The sequence below is a fragment of the Bos taurus genome, chromosome 29 (genome assembly GCF_002263795.3).
Source record: "Bos taurus isolate L1 Dominette 01449 registration number 42190680 breed Hereford chromosome 29, ARS-UCD2.0, whole genome shotgun sequence".
Classification (NCBI taxonomy): Eukaryota; Metazoa; Chordata; class Mammalia; order Artiodactyla; family Bovidae; genus Bos; species Bos taurus.
In genome coordinates this window covers 41,421,092-41,445,797 of record NC_037356.1, presented here as the reverse complement: position 1 = coordinate 41,445,797, position 24,706 = coordinate 41,421,092, and the positions used below count along the sequence as shown (strand labels likewise).

The 24,706-nt window shown below is 39.9% G+C and overlaps 1 protein-coding gene across 2 annotated transcripts in view; it reads left to right on the top strand.

Moving 5' to 3' along the window:
* LOC526757 (solute carrier family 22 member 10) overlaps positions 1-23,697 on the top strand; it is a 36,458-nt gene extending 12,761 nt beyond the window's left edge. The window contains exons 2-10 of one of the 2 annotated variants that reach the window (XM_002699300.6): positions 6,801-6,904; positions 12,744-12,898; positions 13,000-13,168; positions 14,861-14,984; positions 15,553-15,668; positions 17,727-17,941; positions 20,153-20,261; positions 20,720-20,923; positions 22,356-23,697. In XM_002699300.6, coding sequence (XP_002699346.2) covers positions 6,801-6,904; positions 12,744-12,898; positions 13,000-13,168; positions 14,861-14,984; positions 15,553-15,668; positions 17,727-17,941; positions 20,153-20,261; positions 20,720-20,923; positions 22,356-22,416 — 1,257 coding nt within the window. In that variant the 3' untranslated portion in view covers positions 22,417-23,697. The remainder of the gene's footprint in view (positions 1-6,800; positions 6,905-12,743; positions 12,899-12,999; positions 13,169-14,860; positions 14,985-15,552; positions 15,669-17,726; positions 17,942-20,152; positions 20,262-20,719; positions 20,924-22,355) is intronic. The other variant, XM_059883087.1, reaches the window with a different exon arrangement.
* Positions 23,698-24,706: the final 1,009 nt, after the last annotated feature.

Sequence of the window (24,706 nt, the reverse complement as noted above, 5' to 3'; positions counted from 1 at the left end):
GATGGTGTGATTACTCATCCGGAGCCAGACATACTGGAATGTGAAGTCAAGTGGGCCTTAGAAAGCATCACTACGAACAAAGCTAGTGGAGGTGATGGAATTCCAGTTGAGCTATTTCAAATCCTGAAAGATGGTGCTGTGAAAGTGCTGCACTCAATATGGCCGCAAATTTGGAAAACTCAGCAGTGGCCACAAGACTGGAAAATATCAGTTTTCATTCCAATCCCAAAGAAAGGCAATGCCAAAGAATGCTCAAACTACTGCACAATTGCACTCATCTCACATGCTAGTAAAGTAATGCTCAAAATTCTCCAAGCAGTATGTGAACCGTGAACTTCCAGATGTTCAAGCTGGTTTTAGAAAAGGCAGAGGAACCAGAGATCAAATTGCCAACATCCGCTGGATCATGGAAAAAGCAAGAGAGTTCCAGAAAAACATCTATTTCTGCTTTATTGACTATGCCAAAGCCTTTGTCTGTGTGGATCACAATAAACTGTGGAAAATTCTGAAAGAGATGGGAATACCAGACCACCTGACCTGCCTCTTGAGAAACCTATATGCAGGTCAGGAGGCAACAGTTAGAACTGGATATGGAACAACAGACTGGTTCCAAATAGGAAAAGGAGTACATCAAGGCTGTATATTGTCACCCTGCTTATTTAATTTATATGCAGAGTACACCATGAGAAACACTGGACTGGAAGAAACACAAGCTGGAATCAAGATTGCCAGGAGAAATATCAATAACCTCAGATATGCAGATGACACCACCCTTATGGCAAAAAGTGAAGAGGAACTAAAAAGCCTGTTGATGAAAGTGAAAGAGGAGAGTGAAAAAGTTGGCTTAAAACTCGACATTCAGAAAACGAAGATCATGGCATCTGGTCCCATCACTTCATGGGAAATAGATGGGGAAACAGTGGAAATCGTGTCAGACTTCATTTTGGGGGGCTCCAAAATCACTGCAGATGGTGATTGCAGCCATGAAATTAAAAGACGCTTACTCCTTGAAAGGAAAGTTATGACCAACCTCGATAATATATTCAAAAGCAGAGACATTACTTTGCCAGCAAAGGTCCATCTAGTCAAGGCTATGGTTTTTCCAGTGGTCATGTATGGATGTGAGAGTTGGACTGTGAAGAAGGCTGAGCACCAAGAATTGATGTTTTTGAACTGTGATGTTGTAGAAGACTCTTGAGAGTCCCTTGGACTTCAAGGAGATCCAACCAGTCCATTCTGAAGGAGATCAGCCCTGGGATTTCTTTGGAAGGAATGATGCTAAAGCTGAAACTCCAGTACTTTGGCCACCTCATGGGAAGAGTTGACTCATTGGAAAAGACTCTGATGCTGGGAGGCATTGGGAGCAGGAGGAGAAGGGGATGACAGAGGATGAGATGGCTGGATGGCAAAACTGACTCGATGGACATGAGTCTGAGTGAACTCCAGGAGTTGGTGATGGACAGGGAGGCCTGGCATGCTGCGATTCATGGGGTCACAAAGAGTCAGACACAACTGAGTGACTGAACTGAACTGAACTGAAGGGCTTCCCTGGTGGCTCAGACGGTAAAGCATCTGCCTGCAATGTGGGAGACCCAGGTTCGATTTTAGGGTCGGGAAGATCCCCTGGAGAAGGAAATGGCAATCCACTCCAGCACTCTTGCCTGGAAAATCCCATGGACAGAGGAATCTGATAGGCTGTAGTCCATGGGGCTGCAAAGAATTGCACACGACTGAGTGACTTCACTTTCACTTTCAGAACATGGAAGCAACCTAGACGTCCATCAACAGATGAATGGATAAAAAAGTTGTGGTACATATACACAATAGAATATTACTCAGCCATAAAAGGGAACCCATCTGAGTCAGTTCTAATGAGGCGGATGAACCTAGAACCTATTATACAGAATGAAGTGAGTCAGAAAGAGAAAGATAAACAAATACCATATTCTAACTCATATATACGAATCTATAAAAATGGTACTGAAGAGTTTATTTACAGGACAACAATGGAGAAACAGACATAGAGAATAGACTTATGGCCATAGGGAGAAGGGAGGAGAGGGTAAAATGTATGGAAAGAATAACTTGGAAACTTACATTCAGTTCAGTTCAGTTTAGTCGCTTAGTCGTGTCATGAATCACAGAACGCCAGGCCTCCCGGTCGATCGCCAACTCTCGGAGTTCCTTCAACCTCATGTCCATCGAGTCGGTGATGACATCCAGCCATCTCATCCTCTGTCGTCCCCTTCTCCTCCTGCCCCCAATCCCTCCCAGCATCAGAGTCTTTTCCAATGAGTCAACTCTTCGAATCAGGTGGCCAAAGTACTGGACTTTCACCTTCAGCATCAGTCCTTCCAATGAACACCCAGGACTGATCTCCTTTAGAATGGACTGGTTGGATCTCCTTGCAGTCCAAGGGACTTCTCCAACATCACAGTTGAAAAGTATCAATTCTTCGGTGCTCAGCTTTCTTCACAGTCCAACTCTCACATCCATACATGACCACTGGAAAAACCATAGCCTTGACTAGATGGACCTTTTTTGGCAAAGTAATATCTCTGCTTTTGAATATGCTATCTAGGTTGGTCATAACTTTCCTTCCAAGGAGTAAGCGCCTTTTAATTTCATGGCTGCAATCACCATCTGCAGTGATTTGGGAGCCCAAAAAAATAAAGTCATCCACTGTTTCCACTGTTTCCCCATCTATTTTCCATGAAGTGATGGGATAAGATGCCATGATCTTAGGTTTCTGAATGTTGAGCCTTAAGCCAACTTTTTCACTATCCTCTTTCACTTTCATCAACAGGCTTTTTAGTTCCTCTTCACTTTCTGCCATAAGGGTGGTGTCATCTGCATATCTGAGGTGACTGATATTTCTCCTGGCAATCTTGATTCCAGCTTGTGTTTCTTCCAGTCCAGCATTTCTCATGATGCACTCTACATATAAGTTAAATAAGCAGGGTGACAATATACAGCCTTGATGTACTCCTTTTCCTATTTGAAACCAGTCTGTTGTTCCATGTCCAGTTCTAACTGTTGCTTCCTGACCTGCATATAGGTTTCTCAAGAGGCAGGTCAGGTGGTCTGGTATTCCCATCTCTTTCAGAATTTTCCACAGTTTATTGTGATCCACACAGTCAAAGGCTTTGGCATAGTCAATAAAGCAGAAATAGATGTTTTTCTGGAACTCTCTTGCTTTTTCCATGATCCAGCAGATGTTGACAATTAGATCCCTGGTTCCTCTGCCTTTTCTAAAGCCAGCTTGAACATCTGGAAGTTCACGGTTCACGTATTGCTGAAGCCTGGCTTGGAGAATTTTGAGCATTATTTTACTAGCATGTGAGATGCGTGCAATTGTGCAGTAGTTTGAGCATTCTTTGGCATTGCCTTTCTTTGGGATTGGAATGAAAACTGACCTTCTCCAGTCCTGTGGCCTCTGCTGAGTTTTCCAAATTTGCTGCCATATTGAGTGCAGCACTTTCACAGCATCATCTTTCAGGATTTGGAATAGCTCAACTGGAATTCCATCACCTCCACTAGCTTTGTTCGTAGTGATGCTTTCTAAGGCCCACTTGACTTCACATTCCAGGATGTCTGGCTCTAGGTGAGTGATCACACCATCATGATTATCTTGATCATGATGCTCTTTTTTGCACAGTTCTTCTGTGTATTCTTGCCACCTCTTCTTAATATCTTCTTACATTACCAAATGAAAAATAGATAGCCAGCAGGAATTTGCTGTATGACTCAGGAAATTCAAATAGGGGCTCTGTATCAGCCTAGAGGGGTGGGATGGGGAGGGAGATGGGAAGGAGTTTCAAAGGGAAGGGTATATATGTATACCTATGGCTGATTCATGTTGAGGTTTGACAGAAAACAGCAAAATTCTGTAAAGCAATTATCCTCCAATAAAAGATAATAATTTTTTAAGTGGGCAGAAGACCTAAACAGATACTTTCCAAAGACATAGAGATGGCTAATACATGAAAAGATACTCCACATTGCTCATTATTAGAGAAATGCAAATCAAAATCCCAACAAGGTATTCTCTTACCAGTCAGAATATGAAAGTGAAAGGCATTCAGTTGTGTCTGACCCTTTGCAACCCCATGGACTAAACAGTCCATGGAAATCTCTAGGCCAGAATACTGGAGTGGGTAGCCTTTCCCTTCTCCAGGGGATCTTCCCAATCCAGTCAGAATAGCCATCATCAAAAAGTCTGCAAACAATAAATGCTGGCCAGGGTGTGAAGAAAAGGGAACCCTTTTATATTGTTGGTGGGAATGCAAACTGATACAACCATTATGGAAAACATTAAAAAAAAAAAAACTAAGAATAAAACTACCATAAGACTCAGCAATCCCACTGCTTGTCATATACTCTGAGGAAACCAGAATTGAAAAAGGCACTTTATTTTTCAATATTAAGTGTAGTGACAAAACAAACTAGAAGTGAATTTTAGTATCACAAAGCTTTAAATTGTGTGAAGGTGTACAGTTAGAAAAGACATAATATGTGAAAACTACCCTTGGTAGAATATTCTTGCCTTACTTGCAAATTGGAAATACGTGTATCAATTTTTTTAATTTCCATATCCTGGCTACTTGTCAAAAAATGAAATCAGAGTGCATTTCACCCTAAATGTAAAATCCAGGCATCATAAATTTTTTTTAAATGTATTTAGTGTGTCCAAAATCACTGCAGACAGTGACTGCAGCCATGAAATTAAAAGACACTTGCTCCTTGGAAGGAAAGCTATGACAAATCATGACAACATGTTAAAGAGCAGATCCATCACTTGCCGACAAAGGTCTATATAGTCAAAGCTATGATTTTTTCAGTAGTCATGTATGGATGTGGGCATTGGATCATCAAGTAGTCCATGCCCAAGAATTGATGCTTTCAAATTTTGGTGCTAAATAGGACTCTGGAGAGTTCTTTGGACTGCAAGGAAATCAAACCAGTCAATCCTAATGGAAATCAACCCTGAATACTCATTGGAAGGACTGATGCTGAACCTGAAGCTCCAGTACTTTGGCCACCAGAGGGAAGATCTGATTCATTAGGAAAGACCTTGATGCTGGGAAAGATTGAACTCAAAAGCAGAAGGCAGTGGCAGAGGATGAAATAGTTAGATAGCATCACTGACTCAATGGACAAGAATTTGAGCAAACTCCCGGAGATAGTGTAAGACAGAGGATCCTGGTGTTCTGCAGTCCATGGGATCACAAAGAGTCACACTTGACTTAGCAACTGAACAACAAAACAAAAGACAGAAACATTGATATATGCAGTGCCAAGTGAATATGAAGATTGGCCCTGACATAACCTACAGGATTTAGCTGAGGATCTGAAAAAGTCATGCCTAATCCTAAAGAAAGGCAATACCAAAGAATGCTCAAACTACTGCACAATTAAACTCATCTCACACGCTAGTAAAGTAATGCTCAAAATTCTCCAAGCCAGGCTTCAGCAATACGTGAACCGTGAACTTCCAGATGTTCAAGCTGGTTTTAGAAAAGGCAGAGGAACCAGAGATCAAATTGGCAACATCCGCTAGATCATCGAAAAAGCAAGAGAGTTCCAGAAAAACATCTATTTCTGTTTTACTGACTATGCCAAAGCCTTTGTCTATCTGGATCACAATAAACTGTGGAAAATTCTGAAGGAGATGGGAATACCAGACCACCTGACATAGTTAGAACTGAACATGGAACAACAGACTGGTTCCAAATAGGAAAAGGAGTACATCAGGGCTGTATATTATCACCCTGCTTTTTTAACTTATATGCAGAGTACATCATGAGAAATGCTGGACTAGAAGAAGCACAAGCTGGAATCAAGATTGCCGGGAGAAATATCAATAACCTCAGATAGCAGATGACACCACCCTTATGGCAGAAAGTGAAGAGGAACTAAAAAGCCTCTTGATGAAAGTGAAAGAGGAGAGTGAAAAAGTTGGCTTAAGGCTCAACATTCAGAAAACAAAGATCATGGCATCCGGTCCCACCACTTCATGGGAAATAGATGAGGAAACAGTGGAAACAGTTTCAGACTTTATTTTTGGGGGCTCCAAATCACTGCAGGTGGTGACTGCAGCCATGAAATTTAAAGATGCTTACTCCTTGAAAGAAAAGTTATGACCAACCTAGATAGCCTATTCAAAAGCAGAGACATTACTTTGCCACCAAAGGTCCGTCTAGTCAAGGCAATGGTTTTTCCAGTGGTCATGTATGGATGTGAGAGTTGGACTGTGAAAAAAGCTGAGCACTGAAGAATTGATGCTTTTGAACTGTGGTGTTGGAGAAGACTCTTGAGAGTCCCTTGGACTTCAAGGAGATCCAACCAGTCCATTCTAAAGGAGATCAGTCCTGGGTGTTCATTGGAAGGACTGATGCTAAAGCTGAAACTCCAATTCTTTGGCCACCTCATGGGAAGAGTTGACTCATTGGAAAAGACTCTGATGCTGGGAGGGATTGGGGGCAGGAGGAGAAGGGGATGACAGAAGATGAGACAGCTGGATGGCATCACTAACTCGATGGACACGAGTTTGGGTGAACTCTGGGAGTTGGTGATGGACAGGGAGGCCTGGCGTGCTGCAATTCATGGGGTCGCAAAGAGTCGGACATGACTGATCGACTGAAATGAACTGAACTGAAACTGTGACTAGAATGACATGGAGAAGTAAAGGTTGTAAAGGAAACCAGAGAGTAGTTCATTAAAGGACTACTAGATTGAGCAAATATTTAAGGATGTAACATACTGTGAAGCTCCTCTGTGCTGATTTCTTTCTCTTCCAGTGGGACCTCGTATGTGATCAACAGTCACAGAAACCGTTGATTCAATCCCTAGTCATGGTTGGAACACTAGTGGGGGGCCTCATCTATGGCCATCTCTCAGACAGGTGAGTATCTCCACATCACTGCTGCCCCTCCTCTGTGGTGTGTTCACAGTTTATGATTACTTGTTTCATAAGGAAATGTTTCTTTAGTTCAAGGATATAATTTATGCTGTTGTGAGTTGCCTTGGTTTCCAGGGAGCTATGGATGGAAATTCAGAATTAGACTCATTGTGATGAATGCGATTTGTTGCCACAGGTCTCTCTGTTTTAACACAGAAATAACCTTTCCATAAGATTAAGGGCAGGGGGCATTTCGGAACAATTTTTAGAGGCAAGTTACCATAAAATTAGAGAGACCTCATAAAGATGAGAAGGAGTTACCATTGAGAAAAGAGAAGGTGTTTTCAAGATGGGTGGTTCAGCCTGTTTGAAGAAACAGAGTTGTAGCCCTTTGCCATGAAGTCTCTGTGTCCCTCACAGATCACTGAGCTAAATGTTTGCAGGTTCCTACCTTGGTCCTCATGTCATGGTCTTGTGTGTGTGTGGGGGGGGGGGGGGGGGGGAGGGGGAGGGGGGTGTTCAGTCACTCAGGGTGTCCGACTTATTACAGCCCTATGGACTGTATCCCTCCAGGCTCCTCTATCCACAGGATTTTCCAGGCAAGAATACTGGACTTGGTTGCCATTTGCTCCTCCAGGAGATCTTCCCAACCCAGTGATCAACCATGTCTCCTGCATTCCTGCATTGGCAGGCAGATTCTTTACCATGGAGCCACCTAGGAAGCCCATATCATGGTTACCCTAAGGTAATTAGTGCTCTATGAAACTTCTGTGTTTCTGGGATGGTACTGAAGTTGGAGTAGAAATTATTGTGTCTATAATCTGGTTGTGTGATTATGTTAAAAAAAAAAAAAAAGAAAGAAAAAGCCTACTTACAGGTAATATTTGCCACCATACAAGGCAATTAACTAATCCATAGACCTCATGTGTCACAATATGTGGTGTGAGAAGTTTGGGTTATCCTGTACCTGACAGTGGTCATTCTTAAAGTACATTCTTAAAGCAATAGGACAAACATGACAGCTACACATTTAAGTGTCCTAAAGGGGAAATGGGAGGCTTAGAATAAGTATCCCTTGTCATTCGTAAACCTAATATTATTTAATCTTATAGCTGAAAATTGAGGACTCTGACTGTATCACCTCAGTGTAATTAGTCAAAAGATTTCTGCATCAGAGTGCTCATTTGGACCAGCCTACTGACTGAGCCTTTTATGACTATTCATAATAAAATGCTGATTGAGAGTTTAGATGGACATAGAGTCATAGGTGTCTAGGTTTGTGTGTCTGTGTGAGTTATGATAGGAGCTGAGAGTGGAAAATTAGGTGAAGAGATAACATTGTAGCTAAGCTAAGGATTTTAAACTGACATAGGTAAAAAGTTTATGAGCACTGGCATCAAAAGCACAAATAGGAAAGGGAGACTATGTCAAAACAAGTCTGCTGCATAGCAAAAGAAATGATTGACAAAATAAAAAGGAAATATGTAGAATGAGAGAAAAATATTTGAAAGCCATGTATCAGATAAAGAGTTATACCCAAAATGTACAGGGAATTACTACAACCATTTGAAAAAAACATAAATAATCTGTTGCTAAAATTGGGCAAAGGAGCTCAGTAGATAGTTCTTCAAAAAAAGACAAAGAAATAGTCAACAGGTATATGAAGAGATACTTAACATCACTGATCATCAGTTCAGTTCAGTCACTCAGTCGTGTCCAACTTTTTGTGACCTGGTGGACTGCAGCACACCAGGCTTCCCTGTCCATCACCAACTCCCGAAGCTTGCTCAAACTGATGTCCATCGAGTCAGTGATGTCATCCAACCATCTCATCCTCTGTCGTCCCCTTCTCCTGCCTTCAATCTTTCCCAGCATCAGTCTTTTACAATGAATCAGTTCTTCACAGCAGGTGGCCTTCCAATGAATATTCAAGACTGATTGCCTTTAGGATCGACTGGTTTGATCTCCTTGCAGTCCAAGGGACTCTCAAGAGTCTCCTCCAACACCACAGTTTAAAAGCATCAATTCTTCAGCACTCAGCTTTCTTTATAGTCCAACTCTCACGTCCATACACGACTACTGGAAGAACCATAGCTTTCACTAAATGGGAATTTGTTGGCAAAGTAATGTCTCTGCTTTTTAATATGCTGTCTAGGTTGGTCATAGCTTTTCTTCCAAGGGGCAAGTGTCTTTTAATTTCATGGCTACAGTCACCATCTGCAGTGATTTTGGAGCCCCCAAAAATAAAGTCTGTCACTGTTTTTATTTTTTCCCCATCTACTTGCCATGAAGCAATGGGACTGGATGCCATGGTCTTAGTTTTTTAAATGTTGAGTTTTAAGCCAGCTTTTTCACTCTCCACTTTCACTTTAATCAAGAAGCTCTTTAGTTCATCTTTGCTTTCTACCGTAAGGGTGGTGTCACCTGCGTATCTGAGGTTATTGATATTTCTCCTGGCAATCTTGATTCCGGCTTGTGCTTCTTCCAGCCTGGCATTTCGCATGATGTACTCTGCATATAAGTTAAATAACCAGGGTGACAATATACAGCCTTGACGTACTCTTTTCCCAATTTGGAATCAGTCCGTTGTTCCATGTTTGGTTCTAACTGTTGCTTCTTGACCTGCATACAGATTTCTCAAGAGGCAGGTAAGGTGGTCTGGTATGCCCATCTCTTTAAGAATTTTCCACAGTTTCTAGTGATCCACACATGTCAAAGGGTTTGACATAATCAATAAAGCAGAAATAAATGTTTTTCTGGAACTCTCTTGCTTTTTCTATGATCCAATGGATGTTGGCAATTTGATCTCTGTTCTTCTTCCTCTGCTAAATCCAGCTTGAACATCTGGAAGTTCACGGTTCATGTACTGTTGAAACCTAGCTTGGAGAATTTTGAGCATTACTTTGCTAGAAAAACCAAAACAACAATGAGATAGAGCCTCACACCATTTGGATGGACATTGTATCCAAAACACTGCTGTCAATCCCGGAGTCAAAGAGCTTTTTCCTCATGCTTTCTCCCAGGAGTTTACTGTTTCCGGGTAATGTTTAAGTCATTCAGTTCAGTTCAGTTCAGTCGCTCAGTTGTGTCCGACTCTTTGTGACCCCATGAATTGCAGCACTCCAGGCCTTCCTGTCCATCACCAACTCTCAGAGTTCACTCAGACTCACGTCCATCGAGTCAGTGATGCCATCCAGCCATCTCATCCTCTGTCATCCCCTTCTCCTCCTGCCCCCAATCCCTCCCAGCATCAGAATCTTTTCCAATGAGTCAACTCTTCTCATGAGGTGGCCAAAGTACTGGAGTTTAAGCCATTAATCCATCTTAAATGAATTTTTGAATGGTATGAATAGGGATCAAAGTTCATCCTTCTGCATGTGATTACCCAGTTTCTCAGCATCATTATTGAAAAGAATATTACTGGCTCCTTTGTCAAATGTGATATCTGAAGAATTAATTTCTGGAATCATGATAAGAGCATTATTATATCTGTCCATCTTTATGCCAGTACCATAATCTTTTTATTACTGTAGCTTTATGGTATACTTTGAAATCAAAAGTGTAATGCTTCTAAGCTTGTATCTTCGTTGTCATAATTGCTTTGGCTATTTGGGAACATGTATGATTTCACATAAATTTTAGAATAGCTTTTGCTATTTCTGTGAAAAATGCCATTGGAATTTTTTTCATTGCAATCTTTTGGCAAGCATGGGAAGTAAATACCACTTGTATCAGCAGTTTACAATGTCTAATAAGTTAATTAGCCCGGGACATTTAAATTAGTAAGCTGCAGAGTCCGAACTCAAACCCCAAGACTTTTTATTTAGTAAACTTTATTTCTTAGAGTAGTTTTATGTTCATAGCAAAATTGAACAGAAAGTACAGAGATTTCTCATATACCCTTGATGCTGATAGTGGGGAAGATTACCATTGGAATTTTGATAGAGATCGCATTGAATCTATAGATGGCTTTGGATAATATAGCCATTTAAACAATACTAATTCTTCCAATCCATGTACATGGGTTATCTTTCCATTTATTTGTGTCTTCTCCAAGTTCTTTCATCAAAGTCTTGCTGTAGTGTCTATGTATTTCATCTCCTTCATGAAACTGATACTTATTTTATAATTTTGATGCTATAGTAAATGGAATTGCTACCTTTTAAATTTCTCAGACATTGCATTCTTGGTGTATATAAATGCATTTAACTTCATATGTTGATTTTTGTATCTTGCAGTTTACTGAATTTGTAGATTGGTTCTAGCAAGTTGTTTGGTTGAATCTTTAGGATTTTCTATTAATATATATAAGTTCATATTATCTGTATCAAGGAAAATAAAATTCTTCCTTTCCAGTATGGTTTCATTTTTCTTCTTTATCTTGCCTGATATCCCTAACTAGCACTTCCAGAATTGTATTGATAGAACTGGTGTGAGTGGGCACTTTTTCTTCCCTGAACTTAAAGGAAAATCTTTCAAACTGTCTCTGCTGAGTATGATGTTCTCTGAAGGATTGTCTATATCACATTTATTGTGTTGAGTTATATTCCTTCTATACCACCGAATTGAGTATTTTTTATCATGAAAGGGTATTGTATTATGTCAAAAGGCTTTTCAATGTTTTGAGATCCTCATTTGGTATGCCCAAACTATCCCTTCCTTCCTGACAACTATAAGTTTGTTCTTTAAGTCTGTGAGTCTGTTTCTGATTTGTAAATAAGTTCATTTCTATCATTTCTTTTTAGATTCTGCATATAAGGAATGCCATATGACATCTTTCCTCCTCTGACATTTTATTCAGTATTTCATTCTGTTTTATGGCTGAATTATATTCCATTGTAGATATGTACCCCATCTTCTTTATCCATTCATTCATCAATGAACAATTCGATTGCTTTCATGCTCTGGCTATTGTAAATAGAGTTGCAATGAACATTGGGATGCATGTATTTTAAGGCCTTCTTTTCTTGATGCCCAATAAAACAGAGAATTCACTTTTCCTTATTTGTTTTTCACCTTCTTTTTCCTTCATTCTCCATCTTAGGTAATTCTTTCATCTGAGATATTTATATAACAGCCTCTGGCTGAATTATGGTCCTCTTACATTCTGTTCTAGAAAAGTATATTGCTTTAGGCCAATAAAATCAGATTCAACAAAGAGTGACTGTTACCTAACCCTTCAACAACTTTCATGCATTATTCCACTGATCTTTTGCATCCGTTTAGCCTTGCCTGTGTGGTCCTTGAGACCCAAGTACACTTTTAGCTCTCTTATGTTTCAGACACTTAAGAGACTATACACCAGGTTAAACACAGGCTAATACATGACTGCTTACAAAAGTGTTACAATTTCCAACACCATGGTTTCTTCTGTGAGGTTATTTTTATTTTTGGCCATGCCACATGGCTTGCAGGATTTTAGCTCCTGGATCAGGAACAGAACTCATGCCTTCAGCAGTGAAAGCATGGAGTCCTAACCACTGGAACACCAGGGAAGAAAGTCAAAAAGAGAAAAACAAATATCATAAATTAACACATATATGGAATCTAGAAAAATGGTAGAGATGAACCTATTTGCAAAGAAGAAATAAAGACACAGATGCACAGTTTCTTTTATATGGTGTCAGAGGCATCTGGTGGTTATATGATGAAGTTTTTGTATTATTAGCATATAGTCAAAGATTGTTGCTTTTTGGAGATTTGCATTGTTGATTTAGCTCTTGTTTACTCAAGCTTTCAGGTACATGATTCTCTTGTTAAAGTTATAGAGTATGTTTTTGCTTTCTTAATTTGTTACCATAAATTATCATTACTCACATCACCTAAGCTGACTGTGTTGTAGGTTTGGGCGAAAGCTGATTCTCAAGTGGTGTTTACTCCAACTTCCCATCTCTGGGACCTGTACATCCTTCGCTCCCAACATCTTCATTTACTGCTTACTACGCTTCTTGTCGGGCTGTTCCATTGCAGTCATAATAACAAACAACTGTTTTCTAAGTAAGTCAACAATTCTGATCTAATCCATCTTCTTAGCCTTGAATTTGAGCTTGAAATTTCACACTTATTTGACATGATAACACTGTTTTAATATCTTTCAGTTATAGAGTGGACAAGATCCCAGTCGAAAGGCATGGTATTAACATTGATATACTGTGCCCTTAGTATTGGACAGATGATGCTGGGAGGACTGGCTTTTGTCTTTCGAGAATGGCGCACCCTGCAGCTGGTGTTGTCTGTACCTTTCTTTGTCTTCTTTCTCTCCTCAAGGTATGAAGTGTTCTCTCTCTCTCTTAAGGAAATCTGGGATAAAATGCACATTGAATTTGGATATATTGATTTTCTTATTCCCCGGCACATTCTTATTGTTTGGACCTGAAATCCATGTCTCTCACCTGTTCATTCTGGGCAATTTGAGTTTTGAGAAACATAACATGGAGTAACAATAATCTTTCTGCCTGTGAGTTCTGGGTATTTTCTGCCATCTGGTTCCTAAGTCTTTCCCAATATAAAGGTCATAGAGCTATTCCAATATTATTTTCCTTAATATAAAATACAGACTCAATTTTTTCTATAAAAAAAGATATACTTTTAATTCTATTTGGCTTTGGAATGAATCAGGTCACAGAAAAGCTTTCAGTGATTTGCTCTGTTGCAGATGGAATTGGATGAAAAAGATGCAGAAAATTTATTCAAAGAGCTGTTTCACAAACTAGCAACAAGATTTTCCACTAGTTAAATTTGCATGCAAATTAGATGATTTACATTATGAATTCAGCACTCCTTCTTCCCTTAAATAACTTTAATAAATAATTATTAATGGATAACTTCATTCCCACACTAAAACCAATCTAGGAAAAATCAGATTTAGGAGAAGACAAGGAGATGACTGCAGGTTTTATAGAACGAGATGAGTTCAGAGAGAGAGGACAGTATAATCCATGTCAGACTCATCTGTTAAGTCATTCTATATTTGTAACAACACTACAAGGAAGCTAGCACTACTGTACCCATGTTATTAGTGAGAAAACTGAGGCAGATGTAAAGAAGAAATTTGTTATTAATTGGTATTAGTAACTGGATAATTAGTTATCAACATAACTAGTAGTAGCAGGAGTAATTGTAGTCATTGTTAGGCTTTAAGCTGACATTATGGAGGCTTCTTTTTTAAAGAAATAGATACTGTAAATATATATCATGTGCAAAAAGTTGTTTGTCCCATGCCACGGTGAAAGGAAATTATCATGTGAGGGACTCTCAAGATTAAGTTTGTCAAGCTTCTTGTAAATTCTCCTAGTGAGTAAGCAGAGAGGCAATTTGACTCCAAAGTCTGTGTTCCTTACTAGTAGTACAACTTCCAAGTGCACTGTCATGGAGTGGTTAGTCTCATAGTCTCCTAGTATTTGTATAATAGATCTGGATTTTCTCATATTCCCTGGTGGCTCAGACAGTAAAGAATCTGCCTACAATGCAGACTGGGTTCAGTCCCTGGATCAGGAAGATCACCTGGAGAAGGGAATAGCAACCCACTCCAGTATTCTTGCCTGGAGAATTCCGTGGATCCTGGTGAGCTACAGTCAGTGGGGTCACAAAGAGTGGTACACGACGGAGCAGCTAACACTAACTAACTCATCCAACAAGTGAAGTGTTATATTTTAGATGGATAGCAAAACACAGCTCTTATCAATTGACATGTGACAAATAATCAATGGCCTCCCAGGTGGTGCTAGTGGTAAAGATTCTGCCTGCCAATGCAGAAGACAACGCAAGAGATGTGGGTTCGATCCCTGGGATAGGAAGATCCCCTAGAGAAGGAAATGGCAATCCACTCCAGTTTTCTTTTCAGGAAAATCCCATAAACAGAGGAGCCTGGCAGGCTACAGTCTTTGGGGTCTCAAGGAGTCAGACAGGACTGAGCGGCTGAGCACAATTGACTGCACTTGTGTGCTCATTTTTCATCAGGTGGCTGGTGGAATCTTCTCGATGGCTGATTATCACCAGTAAACCAGATAAGGGCTTAAAGGAACTTAAAATAGTTGCACACAGAAATGGAATGAAGAACGCTGAAGAAATCCTGAACTTGGAGGTCAGTGGGAAAGGGAAGGGAATATGGTTACTTGGTTGAAGGGAAATCATAAACTGACCTGCCTTCTCCTTCTTGAGATAGACAAGCTGCTTTTCTAACAAGGACAGCTAGTTGAGAATGAAAATTCCCTAATCTTTCATGGGAATCTAATATAAAAGAAGCTTTGAGCACTGTGCAGCTACTTCTTTCTTTTTTAAACTTTATTTTGTCTTGGACTATTGCTGATTAACAATGTTGTGACAGATTAGGTGAACACTGATGGGGATTCAGGGATACATATAGGAGTATCCTTTAGCTCACTTCCTCTGAATCTAAAACTTTTCTACTCTTGAGTCACCCTACCTCCATCTATGGCCTCTTCTTCAAAATAGCACTTTAGCATTTAATTTCCTGAAGTCTCCCTTAACTCCCTACAACTTCCTTCATTTCATGTTCACATGTGATTGTGTATACAATACGATATACTAGAAAGAAAGAGAACACATATGTCTTGTCCTCTTGTGTGCCAGCGCACATCACAATTCCTGGCACTATGTTAGCAAATGCTACATGTTTGTTGTTGTTGAAGGGTTTGAGAGCGACCATGCAGGAGGAGCTGGAGACAGCACAGACTAAAACAACTATGTTTGACTTGTTCCGCACACCCAACCTGCGAAAAAGGATCTATCTCCTGTCCCTTGTGAGGTAGGCTACACATAGTGCATGTGAGAAGAAACATGAATTTGTTTATTTTAAATGTTATAACAGTATCGTGAGAGAAAGGGCATACTTGCATTTTTTAAATTAATTTATTTATTTTAATTGGAGGCTAATTACTTTACAATATTGTAGTGGTTTTTGCCATACATTGACATGAATCAGCCATGGGTGTACATGTGTCCCCCATCCTGAACCCCCCTCCCACATCCCTCCCCAACCCATCCCTCAGGGTCACGCAGTGCACCGGCCCTAAGCGCACTGTCTCATGCATTGAACCTGGACTGGTGACCTATTTCACATATGGCAATATACATATTTGCATTTAAAAGATGAAGGAAATAGGCCAAGTAAGACTCATGTGGAACTGATTTTACAATGACAGTTCAGTCATCTCACACTGTCAGTCTCTTCATTGGAGATTGAGGTTGAGAACTTCCCTCACAGTACAGATTTTGGCACTTAATTTTCTTCATTTATTCTTTGAATTTTAATTGAAGCAAATCTGGCACACTGTAATGTGAAGAGATCACAAATAAATACAGATCAATGAATATTTCAATGTCTAATAATGTACCCAACATACAAATCAAGATAGAACAGTCCTAATTTCCCAGGAGTTCTGCTCATGTAACCCATATAACCACCACCACCTCCACCACGACCCCACTCTCATCTCCTCCTCACTGCCCTGAACTGTGCACTGTTCCGATCTCCATCACTACAGATGAGTGGTGCCTGATCTTAACCTTCACATAATAAATGACAGAAGCATTCTGTGACAGGTCTCCTTTCTTCAGGCTCATTCATGAAGATTCACCCACTCTGTTGCTTGTACCTGTAAACCTGGTAAACTGTTCTCCCCAGTGTTCTAGTTTCTATTACATGAATACACTGCAATGTCTGTATGTACTTCAAACTTGGTGGGCTTTATTTGTTTCCTTTTTGGATACAGTTTGTGTGCTAGAACAAGATTTGCTTCTGTAGCAAATCTTGTTCATTATTTCTTGACGAGATGTAACTACTAACTTTGATAGAGTCAGGAGGAGAAACTTTAATTTTTGAAGACTTACACACATATCAGCCACTGGAAAATACATACCCACTGCCAATCTTAAGAAGTAACTACTAAGCTGAACAATTTACTTCTTTCCAGACATATCTTAGTAGATGCCTGCATTTAAATGCATTGTGCTGTTTCAACATTTCTTTACTCACTAGGAAACACAGATTTATGTTCTGGAATCCTACACAATCAGAATGGAAGAAAAAAGTATAGATAATGATCAAGAAAGACCTTGCTTAAAATTGCTGTGATCTGTGGTATTTCTTGTTGTAAGTTCTAAGTGTAGCTCTCTCTGGTTGTAGTAGATCTTTAAAGTGGGCTCATGTCTAGATGCTTTCTGTGTAAGATGTAGATCCCCTGTGGCAACATTTCACTACATTTCTGATGGTACAGTTGGTGCACATTTGCTTTCTGAATTCTTCCATTTTCCCTTGGTGCTAAGAAATCAGATACAAAGTTTAAATTCCCCAGAATTCTGTTAGACCCCAGGACACTGCTCCCAGGTCAAGGAGATGCTGGTAGTCTCTTTGCAACTTCAATCATAGTTGAGAAAAAGGGAATTCTTCTCAGTACTGGTGTTGGGGGACGAGAGGGAGGACTCACAGAATTCATACACACATACGTACATTTATGCAGACAACACACAAAAAGAAATCCTTCTCCAATTTATAAGTTTTAATCATTCTGTATTCAATTTCTCTAAACCATTCACTTTGGTGGACTGGGCCAGATTATGTATTCCTGTCATTGTCAACTCTATGCTTAGGGACTCAGAAAAAAAATGACAAGAGGGAGTGTCACTTTCATATACAGACACATAATCTTTTATTGTATCTTTATCACCTTAAAATGAAGTATTACAGAAATCAGACTGGGCCTTTATTCTTTAACCTTGACCATTGGCTGCCTGGGTCAACATAATCATCAATGACAGCAATGGGCTCTAATCTATGGCTTGGGTCTTCTTTTGTTCACTACAGATTTGCAGGCACAATACCCTTTTTTGGCATTATCGTCAATCTACAGCACTTTGGAAGCAATATTTTCCTGTTCCAGGTAATCTTTGGAGCTCTCACTATCTCAGTCCGATGTCTTGCACTTTACCCACTGAACAATGTGGGCCGTCGACCAACCCAGATGTTTTTCATGTTCCTGGTGGGACTTTCCATTTTGATCAACATGTTTGTGCCTCAAGGTGAGAGAAGATTGGAATTTGGGGAAAGGAAGTGTCTTTTTCAAACCACCATGGATTGTGTTGGGTCATACTGTCTGGAGCCAGCAGTGAAGAATGGTCTCAATTAAAAAGAAAGAAAAAAAAGAAATGAACCACCCCCACACCTCAGGGCCTTTTAAGGTAGATCAGACAGCATTCTGTCTATGGAACGTATTTCTCCCAGTGCAGTGCCCTATCAGAGACCATGACCCCAAACCCTGAGACTGAAACTCTTGCCTTCAGAGACAGCCCACACTCTGTCTATGGAGCAGGTGGTCGTTTAGTTGTTAAATCATGTCTGACTCTTGCAACCCCATGTTGTGGTCCATAAGGCTCCCCTGTCCTCTGTCCATGGAACTTTCCAGCAAGAATACTGGAGTGGGTTACCATTTCCTTCTCCAGGGGATTTTCCCGACCCAGGGATAGAACAAGGCTCTCCTGCATTGTAGGTGGATTCTTCACCAAGTGAGGCACCAGGGAAGCCCAATTAAAGGCTAAGCCCTACCCAAACCAATCAAAGAGTTTATGAGAAATTCTAATAAGATTTTAGAAAAAGAACCAGAGATCAGCAAGTGGCAGTTCAGACATCTATTTATCATCTTACATAATGAAAGTTGTCTATAAACTGGTACCATTAGTCCTGACAGTTCCTCTAGGACAGGACTTATTCAGTCGCCATTCACACTTTTAATAACAAGGATGGAGGGGTGAGATCTTGCAATTATATCCCAGATGAAAACAGAGTATGGTCACTCCCTCTGTTTTGGCTCAGTACCAGATATGATGGGGCTACCCTGGTAGTTCAGCTGGTAAAGAACCCACCTGCAATGCAGGAAACTCTGGTTTAACTCCTGGGTCAGGAAGATCCCCCAGAGGAGGACATGGCAATCCACTCCAGTATTCTTGCCAGGAAAATCCCAGGGACAGAGGAGCCCAGTGGACTACAGTCCATAGGGTTGCAAAGAGTCGGACACAACTGAAGGAACTGCGCGTGCATGCACTTGGTAGTTCTATTTTTAGTTCTTCACAGAACCTCCATACAGTTCTCTATAGTGGTTGTATCAATTTATATTCCCATCAACAGTGCAAGAGGATTTCCTTTTCTCCACACATCCTCCAGCATTTATTGCTTATAGATTTTTTTGTTGATGGCCAGTATGACTGGTGTGAGGTGATATTCCATCATAGTTTTGATTTGCATTTCTCTAATAATGAGCAATGTTGAGCGTCTTTTCATGTGTTTGTTTTGGCCATCTCTATGTTTATGTCTTCTTTGGAGAAATATCTATTTAGGTCTTCCACTCGTTTTTTATTGTGTTGTTTGGGTTTCTTTTATATTGAGCTGCATGAGCTGTTTGTATATTTTGGAGATTAATCCCTTGTCAGTTGCTTCATTTGCAATTATTTTCTCAGATTCTGAAAGTTGTCTTTTCATCTTGTCTGTGGTTTCCTTTGCTGTGCAAAACTTTTAAGTTTAATTAGGTCCCATTTATTTGTTTTCATTTTTATTTTCATTACTCTATAAGGTGCAGCTAGGGGATCTTGCTGCCATTTATGTCAAAGAGTGTTCTGCCTGTGTTTTCCTCTAAGAGTTTTATACTGTCTGGCCTTACAGTTAGGACTTTTATCCATTTTGAGTTTATTTTTTTAATAGGGTTAAGAAATGTTTACATTCCATTCTTTTTCGTGTAGCTGTCCAGGTTTCCCAGCACCAAATATTGAAGAGGTTGTCTTTTCTCCATTATATTTTCCTTCCTCCTTTGTCAAAGTTTAGGTAACCATAGTTCATGAGTTTATGTCTGTACTTTCTATCCTACCCAAAGCAATCTACAGATTCAATACAATTCCCATTAAATTGCCAATGGCATTTTCAAAGAACTAGAACAAAAAAATCTGTATGGAACCACAAAGAACTCCCAATAGCCAAAGCAACCTGGAGTAAGAAAAATGGAGCTCAAGGAATCAGGATCCCTGAATTAAGACTACACTACAAAGCTATGGTAAACAACACAGTATGGTACAGGCACAAAACAGAAATATAAATCACTGGAACAGGATAGAAAGCCCAGAGGTAAATCTACAATATATTTAAGAAATACAAACAGCCTATAGAGTTTTTTTACTGACTAAATTTTGTGGGTGTTGATTCCTTCAGCCCAGATTTTTTAATCTCACTGATCTTCTCGTCTCCAGATATGCAGATCCTGCGTGTGATTTTGGCAAGTGTGGGAATCGGCTGTGCTGCTGCCTCTCACACCTGTTTTTCTGTTCACCAAAGTGAACTCCTCCCCACGATTGTCAGGTATGAGTTTATGAATACTCTGCCAGGGCCCAGAAGAGAACTTTCCCAGCTAATTGGTGCTTATTCAAGAGAATAAACATAATAAGATCTGTTATTATAAAGCAATTGTCAGTATTTGTAATAGTGCTTTAAAAATAATTATAACCAAAATTACTGCAAATGCTGACTTTGTGCCATGTACCATGCTAAGCAGTACTTCAATGCATCCTCTCTTAACTTTTTAGAAGATTTGTCAGACTAGTCACAGTATGTAACACTCTGTTTAAAGAGTAATTCATATTGACCTTGACAAAGACATCTAGCAAATCACAGAGCAAATGACAAAAGCAAGACGTTTTCATCAAGCTCATGATTTAATACTTGAGGGGTTTTCTGGTTCAAAATAAAGTCAAAATAATAGATCATGAATTAAAGTCCAGAATTTAACTGGATTATTATATATTGTCATTTCCCCTCAGAGCAAAAGCTGCAGGATTAGATTTGTTGGCCAACAGGTGTGGGGCAGCACTGGCTCCCCTGCTGATGACCCTAGTGGTGTATCTACCCACTCTGCCCTGGATCATCTATGGAGTGTGTCCCATCATTGCTGTTCCTGTTCTCCTTCTCCTACCTGAAACTAGAAATCTGCCTCTGCCTGACACCATCCAGGATGTGGAAAATAAGTGAGTAAACCTTCTAACCATCCCCTGGGAGGGACTGTGTGCTTTGGATCTGTGGGTGAGAAAGGCAACACACCACGTGGGTCCCTCAGATCACTGGGGAGGCTGAACCTTGCCAGGGATACTCCCATCTTGGGCCATTGCCTTCATGAGTGGTGAGGTCATTTCTATTCACTGTGAGTTTCAATCTAGACTGCAGAGATCCCTTCTGCCCTGTTCTCTTTGGTAGTTTTAGCGCTGAAGAGAAGATATTAGCTCTACTAATATCTTAGGGCACATCTTACCTGCCCTCATGAGAGACATACATTTCTGATCATATTTCATGGTCTTCAGATCCATAAAAATTAAAGTTTCTCTTTAAAAAGATACTAGAGAGATAAATATTATATTGGTGCCTATAAGACTAGGCAATTTTGCTGCCATAAATAATGGAAATATTGAGGATAAGGAAAATAAGAAACTGGTAAAAAATATTTGTAAATAAGAAAAATGTTCGGTCACTCAGTCATGTCCAACTCTTTGCAACCCCATGGACTGTAGCCCACCAGACTCCTCTGTCAATGGAATTTTTCACACAGGAATACTGTGATAGGTTGCCATTTCCTACTCCAGGAGATCTTTCTGACCCAGGGAATGAACTCCAAATTCTTGTGTCTTCTGCATTGGCAGGTAGATTCTTTACCACTGCCCCACCTAGGAAGACCATTACTGACCTACAGCTTCCATAATGAAGTGACTCAAACTGAGCTCCTTAAATAACAGAAATTTATTGTCTCACAATTATATAGGCTGGAAGTCTGAGCTGTAGTTGTTGGCAGGGCCAAGTCCCCACTATAGGCTCTAGGGAAGGGTCTGTTCCAGGTCTCTCTTACATTTCTATAGTTTCTTTGCTTGTGGCAGCATAACTCCAATTTTCACATGGCATCTCCCTGCACACTTCTGTGTCCCGATGTTCCCTTTGTGTAAAGACACCAGTCTAATTGGATTAGGGGCCCATCCTAGCCCAATATGACCTCATCTTAATTCATTTTATCTGCAACTTCCCTGTTTCCGAATATGGCAATCTTACATTTGAGGTACTAAGAGTTATAACTTGAACACATGAATTTTAGGAGAGACATGATTCAACCCGTAACAAACGGGGAACTCCCTTAGGATTTTCAGTTCACCTCTTTCAGCCTTTCTTCCATCACTGGCCAGACCTCTAAAGAGACCAAATGATAGTAGCAACTTTCTAGGATCTCCACAGTCAGCAGAGCCTATTCCAGCATAAGTGTCAATCCCATAGATTTTATTGAATTAAAAAAGATGATGGAGAGGATCAATTTGTACTTATGTATGGAGGGCACACAAACCTATTTTCACATTTTCTTTTTTAAAGGTTGTTTTTCATTTACTTATTGGTTGGTTGACTGGTTGTTTCTTGTTTTCCCAGGAAAAAATTTTCAAGGAAAGTAAATGAAAAAGATTTCTACATAAAAGTGACAAAGTTTTAAGGAGTTATTGGTGAAGAAAAGAAAAATACAAAGAACAAATATGAATTTTCCTTTTTATTCACAAACTAGCAAGAAAATATACTGGAAAATGTATCTCATTTACAATCATTATATTAATTTGCACTTTATCATATACTTTGTTGGAACATGTAATTTCATGAACAGTTCGATTTGGGGGGAAGTAGTTTAAAAGTTTTGAATTTATCAATAAACTATTAATAGACAGGATGATTCAGATTCAGAAACAAAGAAACACCATGGAATTAGGATCTGACTGGTTGATACATGGAACAGCATATGGTGAACTTCAAAAAAATTTGCAAAAATCAGAGCACTATGTCATATGTAAATGGCCATTGAAAGAAATCCGGAAACAGATATCCAATATGTATATGCTTAACATAATACATTTGACATCATAAATCTCCTTCAAAAGAAAGCTTATGTAATCCTTGAATATCTTGTGTGTGTGAGCTCAGTCGTGCCTGACTCTTTGCGATCCCATGGACTGTAGCCCACCAGGCTCCTCTGTCCATGGACTTTTCCAGGCGAGAATACTGGAGCAGGTTGCCATTTCTTTCTCCAGGGACCTTCCTGACCCAGGGATCGAACCCACATCTCTTACATCTCCTGTATTCGCAGGTTGGTTCTTTACCACTAGCGCCACCTGGGAAGCAATCTTTGAAAATACAATCATTGAAATGATAATAGTGACTTTTTTTAATGGCGGGATTTAAATGACTATTACTTTCTCTTTGGATTTTCTCTCTTCATATTTTCAACAATTAGCATATATAATTTTAGTATTTTAAGACATCAAAATTGAAGTATAAGCAACTTCAAATGTGTATGCATTTAATAAAATCACTACAAGTTAAAAACTATACTCCCAATCTCTCAATTTACCCCTCCCCTTCTTTACCCCAGTAACCATAAGACTGGTTTCTACGTCTGCGACTCAATTTCTGTTTTGTAAATAGGTTCATATACACACTGTGTTGTGCTGTACTTAGTTGCTCAGTTGTGTCCAGCTAGATGACCCCATGGACTGTAGCCACCCAGGCTCCTCTGTCCATGGAGATTCTGCATGTAGGAATGCTGGAGTGGGTGGTCTATCCCTTCTCCAAGGGATCTTCCCAATCCAGGAATTGAACCGGGGTCTCTTGCATTGCAGGAGAATTCTTTACCAGCTGAACTACCAGGGAAGCCCCATATACATACTACAAAATATAAAACAGGTAACTAATAAGGACTTACTCTATACCACAGGGAACTCTACTCAATAATCTGTAATGATCTAGAAGGGTAAAGAATCTTAAAAAGATTGGATATATCTGTATGTATAACTAATTCGCTGTGCTGTGAAGCAGAAAATAATACAACACTATAAATCAACTATGAAGTGAAGTGAAGTCGCTCAGTCGTGTCTGACTCTTTGCGACCCCATGGACTGTAGCCTACTGGGCTCCTCATCCAAGGGATTTTCCAAGCAAGAATACTGGAGTAGGTTGCCATTTCCTTCTCCAAGGGAACTTTCCGACCCAGGGATCGAACCCATGTCTCCCACATTGTAGGCAGACGCTTTACCGTCTGAGCCAAAAGGGAAGGCTGTATCAACAATACTCCAATATAAAAATTTTTAAATAACAAAATATATGATTCAATGGGAAAAAACTGTATTTCAAGTGTGATGGCTAATCCATATAGGAAAAGTTAATAGCAATTTAAGACACAACAAATCTGAAAAAATAATATTTCATTTTAAAAAGAACAGACTCAAAAGTAATAACAATTCTCATTGTGGTTGGGGGTACACTGCAATAGACATTCATATACAAGACAACGTGGTATAGTTTTAAAAAGCCAATATGCTCTAATGCTGCCAAAAACAGTTGACATTATGTCAAGAGTTCTACTCAATTTGTAGTTCCTCAAACACTTGTGTATGAAAAGTGAAAGTGAAAATCACTCAGTCATGTCCAACTCTTCACGACCCCTGGACTATACAGTCAATGGAATTCTCCAAGCCAGAATACTGGAATGGGTAGCCGTTCCCTTCTCCAGGGGATCTTCATAACCCAGGGATTGAACCCAGGTCTCCCACATTGCAGGCGGATTCTTTACCAGCTGAGCCACAAAGGAAGCCCAAGCATACTGGAATGGGTAGCCTATCCCTTCTCCAATGGAGCTTCCTGACCCAGGAATCGAACTGGGGTCTCCTGCATTGCAGGTGGACTCTTTACCAACTGAGCTATCAGGGGAGCCCCTTGTCATGTGTATGTAACATACA